This window comes from Lepidochelys kempii, chromosome 9 (assembly GCF_965140265.1).
Source record: "Lepidochelys kempii isolate rLepKem1 chromosome 9, rLepKem1.hap2, whole genome shotgun sequence".
Classification (NCBI taxonomy): Eukaryota; Metazoa; Chordata; order Testudines; family Cheloniidae; genus Lepidochelys; species Lepidochelys kempii.
In genome coordinates, this window is record NC_133264.1 from 100,845,324 (window position 1) to 100,864,799 (window position 19,476).

The following is a 19,476-nucleotide window of genomic DNA, read 5'->3' on the forward strand; positions in this document are numbered from 1 at the left end:
AACACAGCCTGGTCTCTAGACAGGAAATTTGCCTCTCTAAAGGCTCACAAGAAGCTAGACTCTAAGCACTGCTCCTCCGGTGTAATTCTAGAGAGCACAACACCAGTGACGGAACCAGGGACCTCCAGAGCAAGAAACAGGAGTGTCCAGAGACTGAGCCAGGCTCTCTAGCTGGGGGCTGTAACGCCTATCTTCTGAACGGGGCACAAGGGGGAACTGACCAGCCTGTGGGTTACGCTCACATGCCAACACAATGGGTTGAACCCAAGAGGTCTTGATTTTATTTATCCATACTTCGGAGCACGTTCTCTCCTACGCAGAGATCCCACAGGACTATGTTAATGTGCATGAGACATCTTCCAGTTTGTGCCAGCAGGGTCTAGACAGGGCCATGGCCCTAATGCGTTGTGCTCTCTCTCGAACGCTCAGCCTTGTTGAGCACACTGTGGCACAATGTACACAAGCCCTTAGACACTGCTTACCCCATCCCTGCAAACAAGCTTATTTAATTCATAACTGAGTGTTGTTCCATTCCCGGCCCGTAAAGGAGTTAGACTACAGCAAGTTTCAGCAACTGCTTTCATGTCTCCATTTGTGTAACCCTTTTCAAAAATACAGAAACACTCTCCAAGCATTTTTCCAAACAAGATCTGATCAATTTGAGTGTCAAACAGAAGCAGCCTTCAAGCTGTAAAGCCAGGAACAAAATGCCACCATATCAGAGATTTGTACCCATTATGCAGATTACGAACAATACATTTTAACAGAAAAACGCCACACAGTGAATACATTCCTGAACTAGAAACAAGCCACTGTGAAACCCAAGAGACCATTATCATGACCAAGAACTTACTGTATTTTCAGGGGTTTAAGAAGAATTTCAGCTGACAGCTTCCTTACTAGAGAGAGACGCTGATCAAAAGGGCATAGATTAGATATGGGAGGAAAACAAGAACTTGATTTTGAGGGAAGAGAGACCATTCAGCCAATAGAAAGAATTCTCTCCCCTTGGTACCAGAAAGAACTAAAGAAAGCAAAAAGGAAAATAACTTCTTGCCTATGATGGTTCTTCTAAAAAATAACCACACACAACTGAGCACTTCTTTGTAATCCTCTCAAGATTAGTGGAGGGGAGGGCAATACTGAAAGAGCAACGATGCTCCTTTACTGCAGAGAGGCTGTTAAGGAGGAGACAGAATCTTTAATCGAAGCAGATAAAAAAAGGTTAGACTGAAGTACCGAATAGCAGAAAAACTCTGCCAGCCTTTCCCTCCCAAAAAGATTGCAAACCTTTGTGAAATTAAATTTGTATCTGCTGTAGTGAAATTAAGTTTTCCTTAAAGACAGCAAGGCGTTCCACTCTCCTCCCCAGAGTAAATTAATTACAAAGGAGGAAAGGCACAGGGAGCCAAGGGAATATACTTGCCAACACAGTCATGCCCAAGGCAAGATCAGCCAAGCTCTGCTGCTACAGAGAAGAGAGGCAGCTGTGAACCTTTGTGATATGCACCAGAAGTTAATGGATATTAAGGCCAGAAGGAACCATTATGACCTAGCCTAACCACCTATATAACACAAGCCAGAGAATTTCACCCAGTGATTGTTGCATCAAACCCATAACCTCCAGCTGTATGCCTCGAGGAGAGCTGCTCTAACTTTAAAAGCCTCAATTGACAGAGCATCCACCACATCTACAGGTAATCATAGAATCATAGAATATCAGGATTGGAAGGGACCTCAGGAGGTCATCGAGTCCAACCCCCTGCTCAAAGCAGAACCAATTCCCAACAAAATCATCCCAGCCAGGGCTTTGTCAAGCCTGACCTTAAAAACTTCTAAGGAAGGAGATTCCACCACCTCCCTAGGTAACGCATTCCAGTGTTTCACCACCCTCCCAGTGAAAAAGTTTTTCCTAATATCCAACCTAAACCTCCCCCACTGAAACTTGAGACCATTACTCCTCGTTCTGTCATCTGCTACCATTGAGAACAGCCTAGAGCCATCCTCTTTGGAACCCCCTTTCAGGTAGTTGAAAGCAGCTATCAAATCCCCGCCTCATTCTTCTCTTCCGCAAACTAAACAATCCCAGTTCCCTCAGCCTCTCCTCATAACTCATGTGTTCCAGCCTCCTAATCATTTTTGTTGCCCTCCGCTGGACGCTTTCCAATTTTTTCACATCCTTCTTGTAATGTGGGGCCCAAAACTGGACATAGTACTCCAGATGAGGCCTCACCAATGTCGAATAGAGGGGAACGATCACGTCCCTCGATCCGCTGGCAATGCCCCTACTTATACAGCCCAAAATGCCATTAGCCTTCTTGGCAACAATGGCCCACTGTTGACTCAGATCCAGCTTCTCATTCACTGTAACCCCTAGGTCCTTTCCTGCAGAACTGCTGCCGAGCCATTCAGTCCCTAGTCTGTAGCGGTGCATGGGATTCTTCCTTGCTAAGTGCAGGACTCTGCACTTGTCCTTGTTGAACCTCACCAGATTTCTTTTGGCCCAATCCTCTAATTTGTCTAGGGCCCTCTGTATCCTATCCCTACCCTCCAGCGTATCTACCTCTCCTCCCAGTTTAGCGTCATCTGAAAGCTTGCTGAGGGTGCAATCCACACCATCCTCCAGATCATTTATGAAGATACTGAACAAAACAGGCGCCAGGACTGACCCTTGGGGCACTCCACTTAATACCAGCTGCCAACTAGACATGGAGCCATTGAGCCCGACAATCTAGCCAGCTTTCTATCCACCTTATAGTCCATTCATCCAGCCCATATTACTTTAACTTGCTAGAAAGAATACTGTGGGATACCGTATCAAAAACTTTGCTCAAGTCAAGGAATAACATGTCCACTGCTTTCCCTTCATTCACAGAGCCAGTTATCTTGTTATAGAAGGCAATTAGGTTAGTCAGACATGACTTGCCCTTGGTGAATCCATGCTGACTGTTGCTGATCATTTCCCTCTTCTCTAAGTGCTTCAGAATTAATTCCTTGAGGACCTGCTCCATGATTTTTCCGGGGACTGAGGTGAGGCTGACTGGCCTGTAGTTCCCAGGATCCTCCTCCTTCCCTTTTTTAAAGATGGGCACTACATTAGCCTTTTTCCAGTTGTCCGGGACCTCCGCCGATCACCATGACTTTTCAAAGATAATGGTCAATGGCTCTGCAATCACATCTGCCAACACCTTTAGCACTCTCGGATGCAGCGCGTCTGGCCCCATGGACTTGTGCTCATCCAGCTTTTCGAAATAGTCCCGAACCACTTCTTTCTCCACAGAGGGCCGGTCACCTCCTCCCCATCCTGTGCTGCCCAATGCAGTAGTCTGGGAGCTGACCTTGTTCGTGAAGACAGAGGCAAACAAAGCATTGAGTTCATTAGCTTTTTCCACATCCTCTGTCACTAGGTTGCCTCCCTCATTCAGTAAGGGGCGCACACTTTCCTTGACTTTCTTCCTGTTGCTAACATACCTGAAGAAACCCTTCTTGTTACTCTTAACATCTCTTGCTAGCTGCACCTGAAAATGGCACTGTCATAAATATAAAGGGAAGGGTAAACACCTTTAAAATCCCTCCTGGCCAGAGGAAAAACCCTTTCATCTGTAAAGGGTTAAGAAGCTAGGATAACCTCGCTTGCACCTGACCAAAATGACCAATGAGGAGACAAGATACTTTCAAAAGCTGGAGGAGGGGGAGAAACAAAGGCTCTCTCTGTCTGTGTGATGCTTTTGCCGGGAACAGAAAGGAATGGAGTCTCAGAATTTAGTAAGTAATCTAGCTAGAGATGCTTTAGATTCTGTTTTGTTTAATGGCTGATAAAATAAGCTGTGCTGAATGGAATGTTTATTCCTGTTTGTGTCTTTTTGTAACTTAAGGTTTTGCCTAGAGGGATTCTCTATGTTTGGAATCTGATTACCCTGTAAGGTCTTTACCATCCTGATTTTACAGAGGTGATTCTTTTACTTTTTTTCTTCAATTAAAATTCTTCTTCTAAAAACCTGACTGCTTTTTCATTGTTCTTAAGATCCAAGGGTTTGGGTCTGTGTTCACCTATGCAAATGGGTGAGGATTTTTATCAAGCGTTCCCCAGGAAAGGGGGTGTAGGGTTTGGGGAGGAAAGACATTTCCAAGCGGGCTCTTTCCCTGTTATATATTTGTTAGACGCTTGGTGATGGCAGCAATAAAGTCCAAGGGCAAAAGGTAAAATAGTTTGTACCTTGGGGAAGTTTTAACCTAAGCTGGTAAAAATAAGCTTATGGGGTTTTCATGCAGGTCCCCACATCTGTACCTTAGAGTTCAGAGCGGGGAAGGAACCTTGACAGGCACCATTAGTCAAAGTGACAGCTACTGTTTAAGTATTTATAACTAGTGTATTATGGCTTTCAAATAAGCCATAGGGCTATTTTTCCACTATGAAACTTCTATGGAAGATTAGTGTATTTCAGCCTCAGACATCAACACTTCCTAACCTACAATACCAGATGCCTTCCACTCACTAAAGCACTGTTTCATATCATGCCAGCAATGTGTATTTAAATAAATGATCAGAGGGGTACTGACTCCGGTTTGCTGTAATCCTCTGAAAAAAGAGCATTTGGACTCCAGAGCCAGTAGTATTCCCAGATACTCCCGTAAAAACTTGTTCTTCTTGCTTAGATCCTTCATATACAGAAGCAGATGCATAGAGCTACCAGCACTAAACGTTTAGCACCTTTCAGCAAGTTACAGTGGAATGCAAGCTTAAATGGTACTAGCATTTCAACATTGCAGAAAGCCATTTAAAATTATTAAACTACGGTAAGTGCTTGCGGGGGAGGGTGGAAGGGAGGACCACAGTCCAGCTAGTTTTTAAAAAAGAGTTATGTCTTGTCACTTCACTCTCTAACAAAGACAACTAATGAACACTGAATTATATTTACATCACAGCACTCCAAACAAACGAGACACAGCTAACATACAGTGATATTTGATCAGGAGCACAGATGAAAACCATGTTCGCTAGGATTTGGTTGTCTTCGGCTAAAGCTACTTGCTTTGCATATCGGGCTACAGCATCAGAAGCTACTACAAAAAAATAAAGGAAAGGCATCTCTCTCAAGCATGCACAAATTCATGTACAAACTACCAGCATCCAGGGCTACCAGGAAATGTAGTAAATTCAAGCTGAGGTTAAAATGCTGGCTCACAGAATAAGATATCCTTACCTTTCCTCCTCCTGTTCTGAGAGGAGAGCAACCCTGCTCCCTTGCATAGTCCTGGGACTAATGGCACCTCACCCAGACCCACGCCCAGAAAGTTAATCTGGAAATCCAGCATTCCTCTTACAATTGCAATTCTAAACAGCAAGTTACAACACTTCCTGCCAGCAAATGAGAACATGCTGACCGAATACTACAACTTAAAATACTCTTCCTGAGAAGCTAGCATTACACTGCAAAACATTTACAAAAAAGTGGCATATTTCTCCCACACCCACAACAGCCACTTCTATCACTGCCTCTCCAGAACCTTACGAGTGTACGCAGTTCAACACTGGCCTGTGTACTTTGTAATAAATATATTAATAAAAAGTCCAGCTACTTTTAAAGCACAAACCCACGCTGTTTGTCCTATAACACGACAGACAGGCTTCACATCAGACATCACAAGCAAAAGACAAGTTACCAAGCAAGCATTTTTTATTACATTGACTTGATCTCTGACTTGATGCACAGAAATACAAACCCCATCAAGGATAAGTGAGGCAGGTTTTATACACTATTCATGTTAAGAAATTGCTTTTATTAAGCCCCTCTTTTAGAGGGCGATCAATCCATCCCCCCCCCCATGCTAGCAGGGGAGTTTACTCCACCCTGAATAAAACTCTCAGGTGATTGAAGAATTGAGAGTGGTAAAGAATCCGTGGTCATTCTGAAGATTTAAATACTCTGCCAACAGATTTTCATTGCATTTTATTAACAAAAATACTTCAGCCAGGAAAATGAGTCATCTGGTCTCAACTGCAGCCGAGGAGCACACAGCAGAAGTCAGGAAGACAGTGAGAGAAATACAAAGGTGGCTTTAAAACTACCTTTTGTACTCCCTTGATCTTGGGCTGGCTGTGCACCAGGGCAGTCTAAAGGCAGCTCTAACTTATACTAACTGGAACAAACAGGGCGTATAAGAACATCACAGCCAGGCATTCTACATCAGGTACAGGAGTTGATAACATAGGCTGGTGTACCTGGTTGCCTGAGGAAGTACACAGTACTGCTACCCTTTCCCTTGAACGAGGAGGTTCAGGAGATAGCTATGTTGACACTGAACTTTTGGGGAGCACTATGAGCAGTTAAGAAGTGTGCTACATAGAACAAAAGAGCTAGTCAGGCAAAACTACTGAAGAAACTAAATAAGATTCATATTTTATTTTATTTTTTTTAAAAAGATAATCCTGATTCCCCCAGCCTTCTGCCCAACCCAGCAACAAGTCTCACAGCTAAAGTGTAGGTGTCCTTTATGAATTATCTCCATTCATGTCACCACACACACTATGAATGCTGTCCTATGCCTTCGTGAGACATTATCAGTAATACAGCGTATTAACTAGGACATCTAGTCCTTATCTGGTGGTTCTATCCCAGACCATAATTAAAGTTTCAGTTTACAAATATGCAACAAGACAGACATTTACAGGTCACTAGTCTGAACTGTTTTCTCTTGGTTCTTTGCAAGCGATTCGCACATGACAGCAAGACTTAGATACTGCAGATTTACCACATGGGCTTTCAGACATTACAAAATCTCTTGGTATCGTGTGGTGTCTTTTATATGTTCTCTCTGTACAACTAAACTCTGGATTTCATGACTTCTTTGCATGCTCCCAAGACAAGCTCTGAACTTTAAGCACCAGCATCTCGACTCTCCAGAGAAAGGTCAAAGGGGTTACGGAGCACTTGAGTACCAGCTTCTTCCAATTACCCCTCTCCACCTCTGGCCACCGGGGTCCGACGGGGCTGGGATACTGGAGAAGAAATGCACACCAGCAGCAGCTCTCGTGTGGGAAAGGACATGAGACAGAAGCAGGGATGAAGCAGGCACAGCCGAAACCAAAAACCCTACAGCTTCTGAGTTCGGCTGGATCCTCGATAACGTCATTCTCCCTCCTGTACCTAGACCAGCTGAATCTGGTTCAGAACAACGCGATGGCCCCTTTGAAAGCTGAGCATCAGCAAGACAAGGCCGCGTGCAGTGCTGCGGCCTAAGCCACTCCCATCGTGGGAGAGCTAAAGGAGGTCAGCTCCCAGCCCTTTTAGTCAACATGGACGCGGTTGTGAGCACTAAGGGGGCTTCAGAACCATCGAGAGCAAGCTTTGAATGTACCATCGGTGCATGACGTAATACATCCCTTACTTTTTCACACATCTGTAAAGACGCGAGTATGAAGGGGGAGGTTAAGTGCTAACTAGTCGATCTGTACCTTGAGAAGCAGTCAGCTCTCTAAATCTCTCCGAATCCAGTACTGTCGATGCATATGCAATTCTGCTCAAAAACCTCAACCAGCACTAAGGCCAGTGCTAGTCACTCCAAAGTCATGCTCTCAGCCACACCCTGGAGCGAGAGCATCTCTGGGAGCCTGTGGAGTGGACAGTTTCAGGAACACTCCCACGTCGCTTCCTAGGGCATGCCTGGTCAGATTTGGTTTCTCCAGTTCTTGCACAAGAGAAATCTTACAGCCACTCAACATATGATCTCAAGAGGGAAAAAAAGTCTTTCAGGGAGATTTACAGAATCTGAAGTGACTCCAAAATCGGGATGTTGTCAATTTCATAATTAATACCATTCTCCAAATTCTGTAGTTCGCTACCCAAAGCGGAGGTGTTTGCACATGCAGAGAGTGTATTTTACACAAGTCAAAGTCTCGCTCTCCATATGGAGTATTACTGGGAAGCAAATCCATTTGTCAATCTGAGAGCACAATCATGCTTATCTGAGCTAGTTAGCAGAGATTCTAGTGATACTAAGGGCTCCTCTACACTTGCATTTTATAGGGCTCTAACTTGCTGGCTCAGAGGTGTGAAAAGTCACCCCCCTGAGCACAGCAAGGCTGAGCGCCTTAAAACGCTAGTGTAGACAGGCTCCGAGCGCTGGAAGCTAATCCCCTGGTGGGAGTGGAGTACCGGGAGCGCTGGGAGAGCTCTCCCCCAGCGCTCACGCGCGACCACGGCAGCGCTTTGAAGTGCGAGTGTGGGAACGCTCCCGCAGCAAGCAGCGCTTTGAGCTTTCCAGTGTAGCCCTGCCCTAAGACATGCCAGTTACACACACACAGCAGGAACTCCCATTAAACCCTGAACTGTCCCATTCACTTCTGACAAATGACTCATTCCTCACAGTGCAACTACCCCTAACATTAACAGTCCCACACCCTCCCGAAATGAAGTAAATCTTAGACACAGGGAAGCTCAGGCAGAGCAGTTAAGAGATTTGCTCAAGGCCAAAGAGCAACCGAGTCAAGCACCCGGGATTAGAAGTAAGGGCGTGTCTTCCCTGGCAACATGAAAACACTACCATGGCAGCTCTTTAACGTGCCTTGTGCGGGCATGGCGCAGACCTCTAAAACCACCCACGTCCGCGAGGGGCGCGCCTCCGGGGGCTGGCAGGTCACAGCGCAGAGCCTTGCAGCGCCCAGCGGGCTGCTTTCCACACCCCTGAGCGAGGGCCAACGTAGATCAGCCCTAAGAAATTCCTGGCTCCCTGCAATGCACTCAATCCACTAGGTCAGGGGTGGGCAAACTTTTTGGCCCGAAGGCCACACCGGGGTGCAAAACTATATGGAGGGCCGGGTAGGGAAGGCTGTGCCTCCCCAATCAGCCTGGCCCCCACCCTCTATCTGCCCCCTCACTGCCCCCCTCAGAATCCCTGACCCATCCAACGCCCCGCTCCTTGTCCCCTGACCACCCCCTCCTGAGACCCCCTCCCGTAACCTGGGACCCCACCCCCTATCCAAGCCCCCCACTCCCTGTCCCCTGACTGCCCCAACCCCTATCCACACCCCTAACCCGACAGGCCCCATGGGACTCCCCATGCCCTATCCAACCCCCCCTGTTCCCCGTCCCCTGACCACCCCCCACAAAACCTCCACCCCATCCAACCGCCCCCTGCTCCGTCCCCTGACTGTCCCCCCAGAACCACTGACCAATCCAGCTGCCCCCTGCTCCCTGTCCCCTGACTGCTGCCCTGGGAGCCCCCGCCCCCTTACCGTGCCGGAGCCAGACACGTTGCTGTGCTGCCCTGCATGAGCATGCCGCCCAGTGCGCTGGCTGCGGGGTAGGAGTGACAGCAGGGGAGGGGCCGGAGGCTAGCCTTCCCGGCTGGGAGCTCCAGGGCCGGGCAGGACAGTCCCGCGAGCTGGACGTGGCCCGCAGGCTGTAATTGCCCACCTCCGCACTAGGTACACCGATATTGTCTAGCAGTAATTGGACAGACAGACTAACCATACCTGCTCCTGTAAGAGCCAACCAGATCATCCCAAAGGCATACAGAAATCCCTGAGAGGTTTAAATTACAAACAAACACTTATTTAGGTTAATCTTTCTATCTACCCAATGGGACTCAGTGTTCAGTCTAAAAGATACCATCAGAGACGCTTAGTTTTGCAGTTCTCAAACTGTGGATTTGCGTCTCCAGAGGTAACATGCTTGTTAACAGCAAAAATGTTTTTAAACAAATAGATACTACATAGAGGTGAGAAATAACAGACATCAACTCTATTGTCCCTCTGCAAATTTGTGTACACAGAATCAATCCCTTACCTCTTTCTAAAAGTGCAAAGTTTCAAACAGTTCAACGAATAGAAGATTGTTGGGGGTGGAATAGATCTGGACAAGGAGAAGAAGTCTGGAGATAAATGTGAGAAGCGAGGGACATATGCTTGTTTTGTTAAAATATTATATGTTTGCTGTTGAAGAAAAAAATCCAGAATACTTAATGTTGTTGTTTTAGTTAAATAAAACAAATTTAAATGTCTATCTGGTGATGTTCTCCTCCTAATACAGCATGGCAAGAAAATCCTCCAAATGTTAATGATTAACCTATTGAATTGGAGATATTTATGAAATAATTGGAAGGTGAACTATCTGCTTCAATTACCTTTGGTAAATGAAATAACCAAACAATCCTTCATTTTCGGATATATCTGTAAAACTCATCTGAAAAGTTTTCAGAATAAATCACTGTTTAAAAATGTATATAGCATGTACCTTCTAAAAATGAAACCTACATCTACCTCTGAGTGGTGAAGAATATGTATTATGGTTATAACAACCAACAAGAATGCACTTTTATGTAGAAACGCATGATTAAATCAAGTCTTCCTGACTAGTGATTTAAAATCAATGTGATTTAAATCAAATCCACCCTGATGTCAAAATTCACAAATCCCCAGAAGCAAAAGAGCAGGGCCAGAGGCCTCCTGGGAAGGAGGCACTGGTGGCTTCCACATTCCTCCTTCCAACCTTGGGAGGCTGCTGGGGCCAAACTGGCCACCTGAACAATTTAGAGCAGCCTTGGGACTGCTCTAACTTACACTGACTGACAAGAGTCTTGAAAATATCACTCTGCTAACTAGGATCAGTGGCCTAGCTCCCAGCCTACACCTGACACACATACCAGGATGCCCCCTGCAGCCAGTAGGTTAGGCTAGGCCCTAGATGAGGCTAGTTAGCTGCTGCATGAAGCCCCTTTGTGCCACTGAAGCAGCGCAAACGGAGCTTGAAGGAGCTGTGGCTCCGACTGAGATTTCAGGGTCATAAAAACCCAAAACTTGGGGGTGGGGGTGGAGCAGGTGGCTGTTGGGCCACTCCAGTCACCATCAACTTGTCCTTGAGGCCTTGCCCTAAAGTCAGTGCTCAAAGCATCATTTAACTAGCAAAAACAAGGCCATCTGCCCTGCTCCATTAAAGGCTTCTCACATTCAGTATCCTGGACCATTTACAGGATGGTTGGTATAATTAGGTTCTCAAGAGAAAACAAAAGGCCCTACTAGCCAGAGAACCAGTGGCAGGGGAAGAGAAGGTCAGAGGCTAGAACTCCGGAACAGGACCGCCTGGACTGCCCACTTCTTTGTCAGGAAGAACGTGCCAAGAGTCAGTTTGGCAGAGTTTTGGCAACTAATGCCCGTCCTCTCTCCAGCCACCTATTATTGACTTCGACTGCGATCCATGCAGAGCCACAAGCAATTCAGGACAAACGGTCACCAGAGTCCTATGTAGTGCCCAGCAAGCCAGCCCCAGGTTCGGGAGCACCTGACTTCGGTGGCAGCCTCATTTGCAAATTGTTTTCATATGGAATTCAATTCAAAACTCGAACAGCATCCTCTCCCCGGTGTTCTTTTCATACCACATTCCATTTCACGTCGCTCCCCTTTTCCCGCCCCCACCCAGAGAGTCAGTTGTGGACATACTGCAGAATTTTATATCAATATAAAAGGTGTAGGAAGAGTCTGACAACTAGGGAGCGGGAGGAACACCAAGGTTAACTTTAGCAGTTGCCCTCTTGCGGTTTCAGACTTAACACCTCTCAGAGCAATCGTTTCAGGCTGCCTGCATCCAGAAGACACCACCACAGAAGTTGTGCTGTGTGCATTCAAGGATTTGTTCACAATCACAGGGGCTAGAAGTTTGTGTGTTTGCCTTTAACAAAGGTTGCACACTGGAGTAGGATTCTGCAGCTCACAAAGGATATTAAGGACTATGTTCCACTTCTTCGCTAGCCCTGAATATCAGAGTTTGGTGTAGTAGCTAAACCCCTATTCATTCAGGCGGGCGATCACAGATGTTCCAGGAGGCTGAAGGTGTAACCTGAACACAATGTAGAGGGCACCTTGTTTCTTGCTATTTGGTAAGCAGAGTCTCGAATAAGCTCCGTGTCCACTAATTTCCTGATGCTGACAAGCAGGAAGCATATGTTATAGTTGGGACTGAATCACCCACTTTCTTACATCTCAGAAATGTCAGGTGAGAAGCATGGAACGGGGGGATTGAAAAGGGAAGAGAACATGCTGTCCAGTGAACCCAGGAGCACACTGAGACTCAGACTACATGCAAGGGGAAGAAATCTCTCCTCCAGTTTTTGCTTACAACACTTCTGCAGATTTCACAGCAAGAGGCAGTTGCCAGCGACGTTATCCTTCGCAAGGCCAAACTGCAGAGAACTCAGAGTTTGCTGCCCTACTGGGAATGGTTTAAGACTGGCATCTGAGCAGTGTCACAGGGCCTGACCTACACCAGCAATTTGGGGGACTCTCCCACCTCTGCTCTACCACCAGGAGATTGAGGAAAAGCAGAGCGGGCCTTTGTCTTATAAAGAGGGAGGTGACGCTAGTAAGAAGTTAAGCACAGAATATTTTTAGCCAAGAACTTCCCCTGCAAGGTGCACTTTGTGCTATAATCAGAAAGCACAGCAATTACAGTAAATTGGTTGCTCGGAAAAGGCACTTCACTGCTAGAGCCAGGGAGAGCTGAAGGGGAAGGGGTAGCTGAAGTTTTCCAAGGACAAATGCAAAAGGAACAGATTTAAAGAGACAAGCAGTGAGCCAGGAGCAGGAAGAGGGAGTACCTGTCTTCCAAAAAAGTTCTCAGTGCAACAGGAAGACCAACAAGAGACAAAAAGAAAAGGAGTACTTGTGGCACCTTAGAGACTAACCAATTTATTTGAGCATGAGCTTTCGTGAGCTACAGCTCACTTCATCGGATGCATGCCGTGGAAACTGCAGCAGATATTATATACACACAGAGATCATGAAACAATACCTCCTCCCACCCCACTGTCCTGCTGGTAATAGCTTATCTAAAGTGATCATCAAGTTGGGCCATTTCCAGCACAAATCCAGGTTCTCTCACCCTCCACCCCCCTACACACAAACTCACTCTCCTGCTGGTAATAGCCTATCCAAAGTAACAACTCTCTTCACAATGTGCATGATAATCAAGGTGGGCCATTTCCTGCACAAATCCAGGTTCCCTCACCCCCATACACACACAAACTCACTCTCCTGCTGGTAATAGCTCATCCAAAGTGACCACTCTCCCTACAATGTGCATGGTAATCAAGGTGCATGGTAATCAACAAGAGACATCGGCAGATTTCGGCTCAGCTGACGTCTCCTCTCAGTACCACTCATCTTGCTGCTTGGGACTCTGCATCATCACCTCCAAGCCAGCTGCTGGACTACCGGGGTGCTGTTCTGCTCAACCACAGAAGGTGAATGAATGGAGAGGGCTTGTTTACATGGGGAAACTGACTGGAACAGCTACTCCAGAACAGCTCCTTGCTTGGACACTCAGTTCTTGAGTAGGAGTCATTCGTACTGTATTCCAAAGTAGTGTCCACACAGGGAGCTGTCCCAGGCAGTTTTCCAGTGTAGACAAGTCCTTAAACAGTTCACACTTTGAACCCAGATAGAACGCTGGGTCTTCACAGAATGGTTAACTTGCAAAAGGTGAAGCTCAAAGTGCTCCTTAAAAAGTCAAACAAGTGTGTAAGTAGCAAAGTCTTCTTTTGACATGCAGCAAAAGTGGGACATTTGTGATCATTTAAAACCAGTAAGATATAACCAGTAGTTAACCTGGCTTTTCAGTATCCCGGAGTGGGTATGAGGAGAGTGTCAGAAACGGTCCTTGCCTTTCAGCTTTCCCTGTCACAAGGGATATTCTGCCATGTGAACGGCAGCAACTTAAGTCCGCACACTCACCAGCCATTCGTGCTTGTATCTTTCATTGCACAAATTCACTTTTGAAATAAAGACACCAAAATGCTAACAGGTACTTTAAAATGTTTACCTCATTTTAAGTCAGACTTATGGATTTTGCCTAATATTAAACACACCTTTGTTTTGTTTATTTTGTTTAAAAAGAACAGGACACTGAATGGTTTGGTCAGTGAGCGACTGCAGAAGTACTATATTAAGTTACCAACAGAAAGCAAATTGCTGTAATGGACAAGGCAGGATTGCTATTCAGGGAACAGGCTGTGGCTCTGCCCATGACTCATGACTACAGCAGGAATGGCAATTAGGCATCACCTGACCTCCGGTCTTACATAATCTCTCTCTCCAGTTTGCCAGGAGAGATCTTTACACTAGAGCAGATGTGAGTTGTCTGAGTAGCTATTGATGGGAAATGCTGCCAACACACAATACTTCACCTACCAATGAAAAGGCAGAAGTGGTAACTCACCCATTGTAGGAAGCACTCTTACAAAATGCACACTTGTAAAATTATATACAAATTCTAAAGTAACCCCACCACCATAGCTCCAAGCTGGGTCCACACCTTCACTCTGACAAGGACAGACTTTGAACTCATCAGTATCTCCAGGTGTTAAGAACAGGGTGACCAGATGTCCCGATTTTATAGGGACCATCCCAATATTCAGGGCTTTGTCTTATATAGAAAAGGAGGACTTGTGGCACCTTAGAGACTAACCACTTTATTTGAGCATAAGCTTTACAGCTGTAGCTCACGAAAGCTCATGCTCAAATAAAGTGGTTAGTCTCTAAGGTGCCACAAGTCCTCCTTTTCTTTTTGCGAATACAGACTAACACGGCTGTTACTCTGAAACCCGTCTTATATAGGTGCCTATTACCCCATCCCGATTTTTCACACTTGCTATCTGGTCACCCTACTTAAGAACCCCCAGATTTTATATGGCCAGCTGTCAACCTCATCAGTCTCTTAAGCGCCTCTAGTAGCTAGCCTATCAGTTCATTTAAGTCAAACTGGTCAAGTCAGGAACCAGAATCATGAGCACTCATGCCTCAGACATCTTGGAGCCATTTCCAGCTATTTAGCTCAGGACTAGATTTACTGGTTTCTGCTAAAAATTGTTCCATCTAATTCTTAAGCCCCTGCTGGAAAATCTATTGTGACAATGGCCCGCTGGAGTAGTGAGCCCCAGGCTGTTTGGTAGCTTGCTCTGAAAGCTTTTTAAATGCTTAATGTGACTCAAACTCTCCTGGCTTACACACACAATGCAGGTCATTATCTGTCAGACTGTGAGTCTCCTATCACCATAGCTCTCTGGATGTTGTTAATTAGTTAACTGCCCAAAGCATTCAGGCCCAGGAAGAACTGAAATGACTTCCCGCCTTCCACATTCAGTGTAACCAGCTCTAGCCCCACGTGACAGCCCCTGATGAGTTAGTTCATACATTACCCCTAAGTTTGCATTAGCAGCCACGTAATTAGTCCCCATAGAATAGAGAAGTCGGGTTTCTCTCTGCCTCCTACAGTTTACTGTTCAGCAGCAGGAGCCCATGTATCTCAGGGATATTTACATTCAAGCATTAACTTACCAGATTCCCCTCCCCATGCACTCCTGTGACTTGTGGGTTTTTACCCACAAAAGCTTATGCTCAAATAAATCTATTCAGGGGATACCATCATAGGGCCTAATCACATCAGCCACACCATCAGAGGCTCGTTCACCTGCACATCTACCAATGTGATAGATGCCATCATGTGCCAGCAATGTCCCTCTGCCACGTACATTGGTCAAACTGGACACTCTCTACGAAAAAGAATAAATGGACACAAATCAGACGTCAAGAATTGTAACATTCAAAAACCAGTCAGAGAACTGGTTCAATCTCTCTGGTCACTTGATTACAGACCTAAAAGTGGCAATTCTTCAACAAAAAAAACCCTTCAAAAACAGACTCCAAGGAGAGACTGCTGAATTGGAATTAATTTGCAAACTGGATACAATTAACTTAGGCTTGAATAGAGACTGGGAGTGGATGGGTCAATACACAAAGTAATGTAAAGTAAAGTAAAGTACACCTTGATTATCACGACAAAAGGTCCTGTCCCCACCCCCACCCCGCCGCCACCCGCTCTCCTGTTGGTAATAGCTAACCTTAAGTGATCACTCTGGTTACAGTGTGTATGGTAACACCCATTGTTTCATGTTCTCTATGTATGTAAATCTCCCCACTGTGTTTTCCACTGAATGCATCCGATGAAGTGAGCTGTAGCTCACGAAAGCTTATGCTTAAATAAATTGGTTAGTCTCTAAGGTGCCACAAGTACTCCTTTTCTTGTTGTTTTTGTGGATAAAGACTAACATGGCTACCCCGATACTTGTTACCTAGGTGTAGTTATTAGTGGCAAATCCCAGGTGGCAGGTTTTGGGTTGACTTCAACTGGCTACACTGAGGTACTAGCTACCTGTGACTTGTTCCACTAGGTCTACACAATAAGTTGTTAGCTCAATGTTTAAAAAAAAAGGGAGAGAGAGAGAACACCACTTTTTGAAATGAAGGCAAAGACTTAGTGTAAGATGGCTGCAATCAAACCAGACCCTTCACTTAACAGGTTCGCTACTCAATGTTTTATACTTACTTCATGGATTGTGTTTCACCTTTGCTAAGCTTGTTTTCTAACTAAGAAATTAAAGAGAGATTCTAAAGCATACAAAACCTATTTTGACCGGAAGAACACAACTCTGTTTTGCAGACAGATAAAACTCAAATATTTATTGTGCATTTTTTACCCTTTATCAGCGTACTGACTGCACCAAAAGCATCCAACATGGATCAAGGCCAACACTAACTCATGTGCATTCTATACAGAAGACTCGACGTACCAAAGGATAGCACGCTACTACACACAGCATGGTATTGCCCCTCCTACCCTCTGCTGAACTTCTGACGGCTCTCCTAAAGCAAGACAGAGCCTTTATCATGAAGCTGAAGCGTTGACAAGTGGGAAGATAAAGGGATACAGACTAGTCAGAAAAGACTTGGATCGCACCAAAATCTCCAGATGTTCCTATGTGACTGGTGATGGACAAACAAGGGTCACGGCTCATATTTATCTAACCTGTGAGGCCTCTCCTCCCACAACCCTCTTGTAATCCCTCTGCTCCCTTTCTCCTTCAGATCCTCCCCAGAACAGGGCCTTACATAACCCCAGCAGACATACATCACCAACCATGCTAGCTTTGATCTTTGGAGAAAGAGCTGAGATAAGCCTTCTTCACATCATTCTACAACTCACTTTCAGTGGCAGATGTAACTTGACGCCATCTCTCCAGGAGGGTTAAGGTTACAGGGGCCCACACCTCCAAAACCTTCCCAGCTGGATATCAGCAACGCAAGTTTTGCAAGCTCTGGAGTGGTACATTCAAGTGCACTGCCGTTCTTGACTTAGTTAAGCAGTGGCAAGTATCCCAGAGAAATTCTGAGCTCAAAATTTGATCAACAAGGAGGGGCGATTAGAGGGTGGGAGCAATATTGTGCTGGGATCTCCCCTGATCATTCTCCCCAAGAAAGGGGTTGGCACATCCCCCAGCCAAACAGCGCAGAGGGATTGTAAGCAGTATAAACTGCAGTCTGGATTACAGAGTGGTAGCCGTGTTCGTCTGTATCAGCAAACAGAACAAGGAGTACTTGTGGCATGTTAGAGATTCAGTCACAAGAGCTTTGGTGACATGAGAAACACATCCAGGGTCCAGATCGCCCCCTCCACTCCATAGCATTTATGGAAATCAGGGCCCAGGAGTTTGCCTTCCCCAAGGCGGTATGGTGGAAGTTATATCAATAACATGGTCACTTTACCATTCTCTCCTTTTCCTACCCCCTTTGTTCACTACACCTACCTGTTGAATCCTGTCACAGCCCAGACTAAGATTTTAGGAGCAGGGAATGTCTTTTTACTGTAAAAACAACGAGGAGTCCTTGTGGCACCTTAGAGACTAAACACATTTACTTGGGCATAAGCTTTCAAAAGCTTATGCCCAGATACATGTGTTAGTTTCTAAGGTGCCACAAGGACTCCTTGTTGTTTTTGCTGATACCCGGCTACCCCTTTGAAGCCGGCCATCTTTTTACTGTGCGTCATCACAGGACCTAGCTCAGCAGGACCCTGATCCCCAGCTGATAACCGTGGGCTCAACTAATAACATATTTCAGGGCCTAAATGAAGCAATGTTCTTTTAATTTAGTATTTATGGTGAAATGCTTTGTGCACGAGCCACGAAGATGGGGACTGAAGGGTAACATGGTTACCACTAGCTTAACCCCTATTGCCACCACAAACAGCTGGAGAGGAGCGCGTTGCTTTACACTGTGGCTCAAAGCAACGTTTTACTACATATTCTACAGTAGTTGGTACTCTGCAGGCCCGCTCTACACAGCTGCATTACTTATAGCAAAGACAAACACTGCTTTCACCCAAGAAAAACAGTGACAGATTGGAGTCTCTGCCTGCCCACTGGACTCCTGTTCAAGATTCCAGGGAGTGCTCCAAAAGAGAAGAATATATAAGCCTGTCTCCAGAAGAGTCAGCGTCCTGGAATCTCAAAGCCACAACCCTGTTTAAAACCCAAACACAAATACTCACTTGATAAAGTCTGTTTTGCACAGACCCTTACCAACAGATTAGCAGGGAAGAGAATGGAAGATCATTATGAAAGCAAAGTAAATGGGGACCCAGTATTTACATTCTTTCCAAAACTTTCTTCACCAAACAATCCTAGTCTGAACTGTGGATTCCCAGGATGTGAATTCCAGTTACAGGAATGAATAATCTCAATACAAATTTCCACTCAGTTGTATCAGTGCAGTTATGAACATAGTTAACTTTGTTGCTGATCCAGCAACTTTACCTGCCTTGAGACAGCATTCAATTCTCACAGCAGCACTCCCCAGCGAGTCAGACACACAGCCCTGACGAGTGGGTAGGAATGAGCTTTGCCTCCCTCTTTCCAGCAGAGTCAAATCAGAGGCACACGAAAGTTAGGCAGCAGAACCGCACATTATGGAAGCCATGTTATTACTGTCACAGCAAGCAATGGGCAGGGCGAACAGATTAACTTCTTTTAAAGACTGCTTATGTTCTATGCTAAGGGGCTTTCTCAGCTGATTCTCCTGCAAAGAGGAGAATAAGACCTGTCCTACATATCGTACATCACAGGGGGAGAGGCTAACAGCCGCTGCCATTGTGAAATAAAATCCACACACACAAATCTGTTTCATTACAATCGCTATAGATGTTGCAATTTGTGTTAGTTACACACAGTGCTATTGTTGATAAAGCTGAATAGTTGCAACATGTCAGTGTTACATTTGAATGAACTATGCAAGTTATGCCCCTTATCACTTGGTAGTTTCACCACACTGAGGCAGAGCATAACCTTGTCCTCTCTCCAAGTCACTGTGGTGTCAGGCTATGTGCCTGATTTGAGGGGAAAGGGTGGGGATCTAGAGTGACTTTGCTCTCCAAGTCTTACAGTTATTCCACAGAGAAAACTGGGAGAATATCAAGGTATGCCATTAGACACCCAAAAGCGTGCAAATGCCAGAGTCAAAGGTTGCACGTCCCCTTCTGTGCATGCAACGCCACAGCCTAGTTACAGGATTACATACCCTGTTATTTTCCTGCTAGCTTTGCTACACATTAGTATCTAAATATATTTCATTCGTTTATACTTGGTGCAATC

At 45.6% G+C, this 19,476-nt stretch overlaps 1 protein-coding gene across 6 annotated transcripts in view; it reads right to left on the reverse strand.

Moving 5' to 3' along the window:
* The window catches only part of PLS3 (plastin 3), an 87,943-nt gene that overhangs the window by 55,951 nt on the left and 12,516 nt on the right, over positions 1 to 19,476 (reverse strand). Inside the window, exon 1 of one of the 6 annotated variants that reach the window (XM_073358566.1) lies at positions 5,205 to 5,266. The exons of 4 other annotated variants lie outside the window; for them this stretch is intronic. In XM_073358566.1, the coding sequence (XP_073214667.1) occupies positions 5,205 to 5,251 (47 nt within the window). In that variant the 5' untranslated portion in view covers positions 5,252 to 5,266. Of the gene's footprint in view, positions 1 to 5,204; positions 5,267 to 19,476 lie in introns of those variants that run through there. One more of the 6 variants, XM_073358570.1, reaches the window with a different exon arrangement.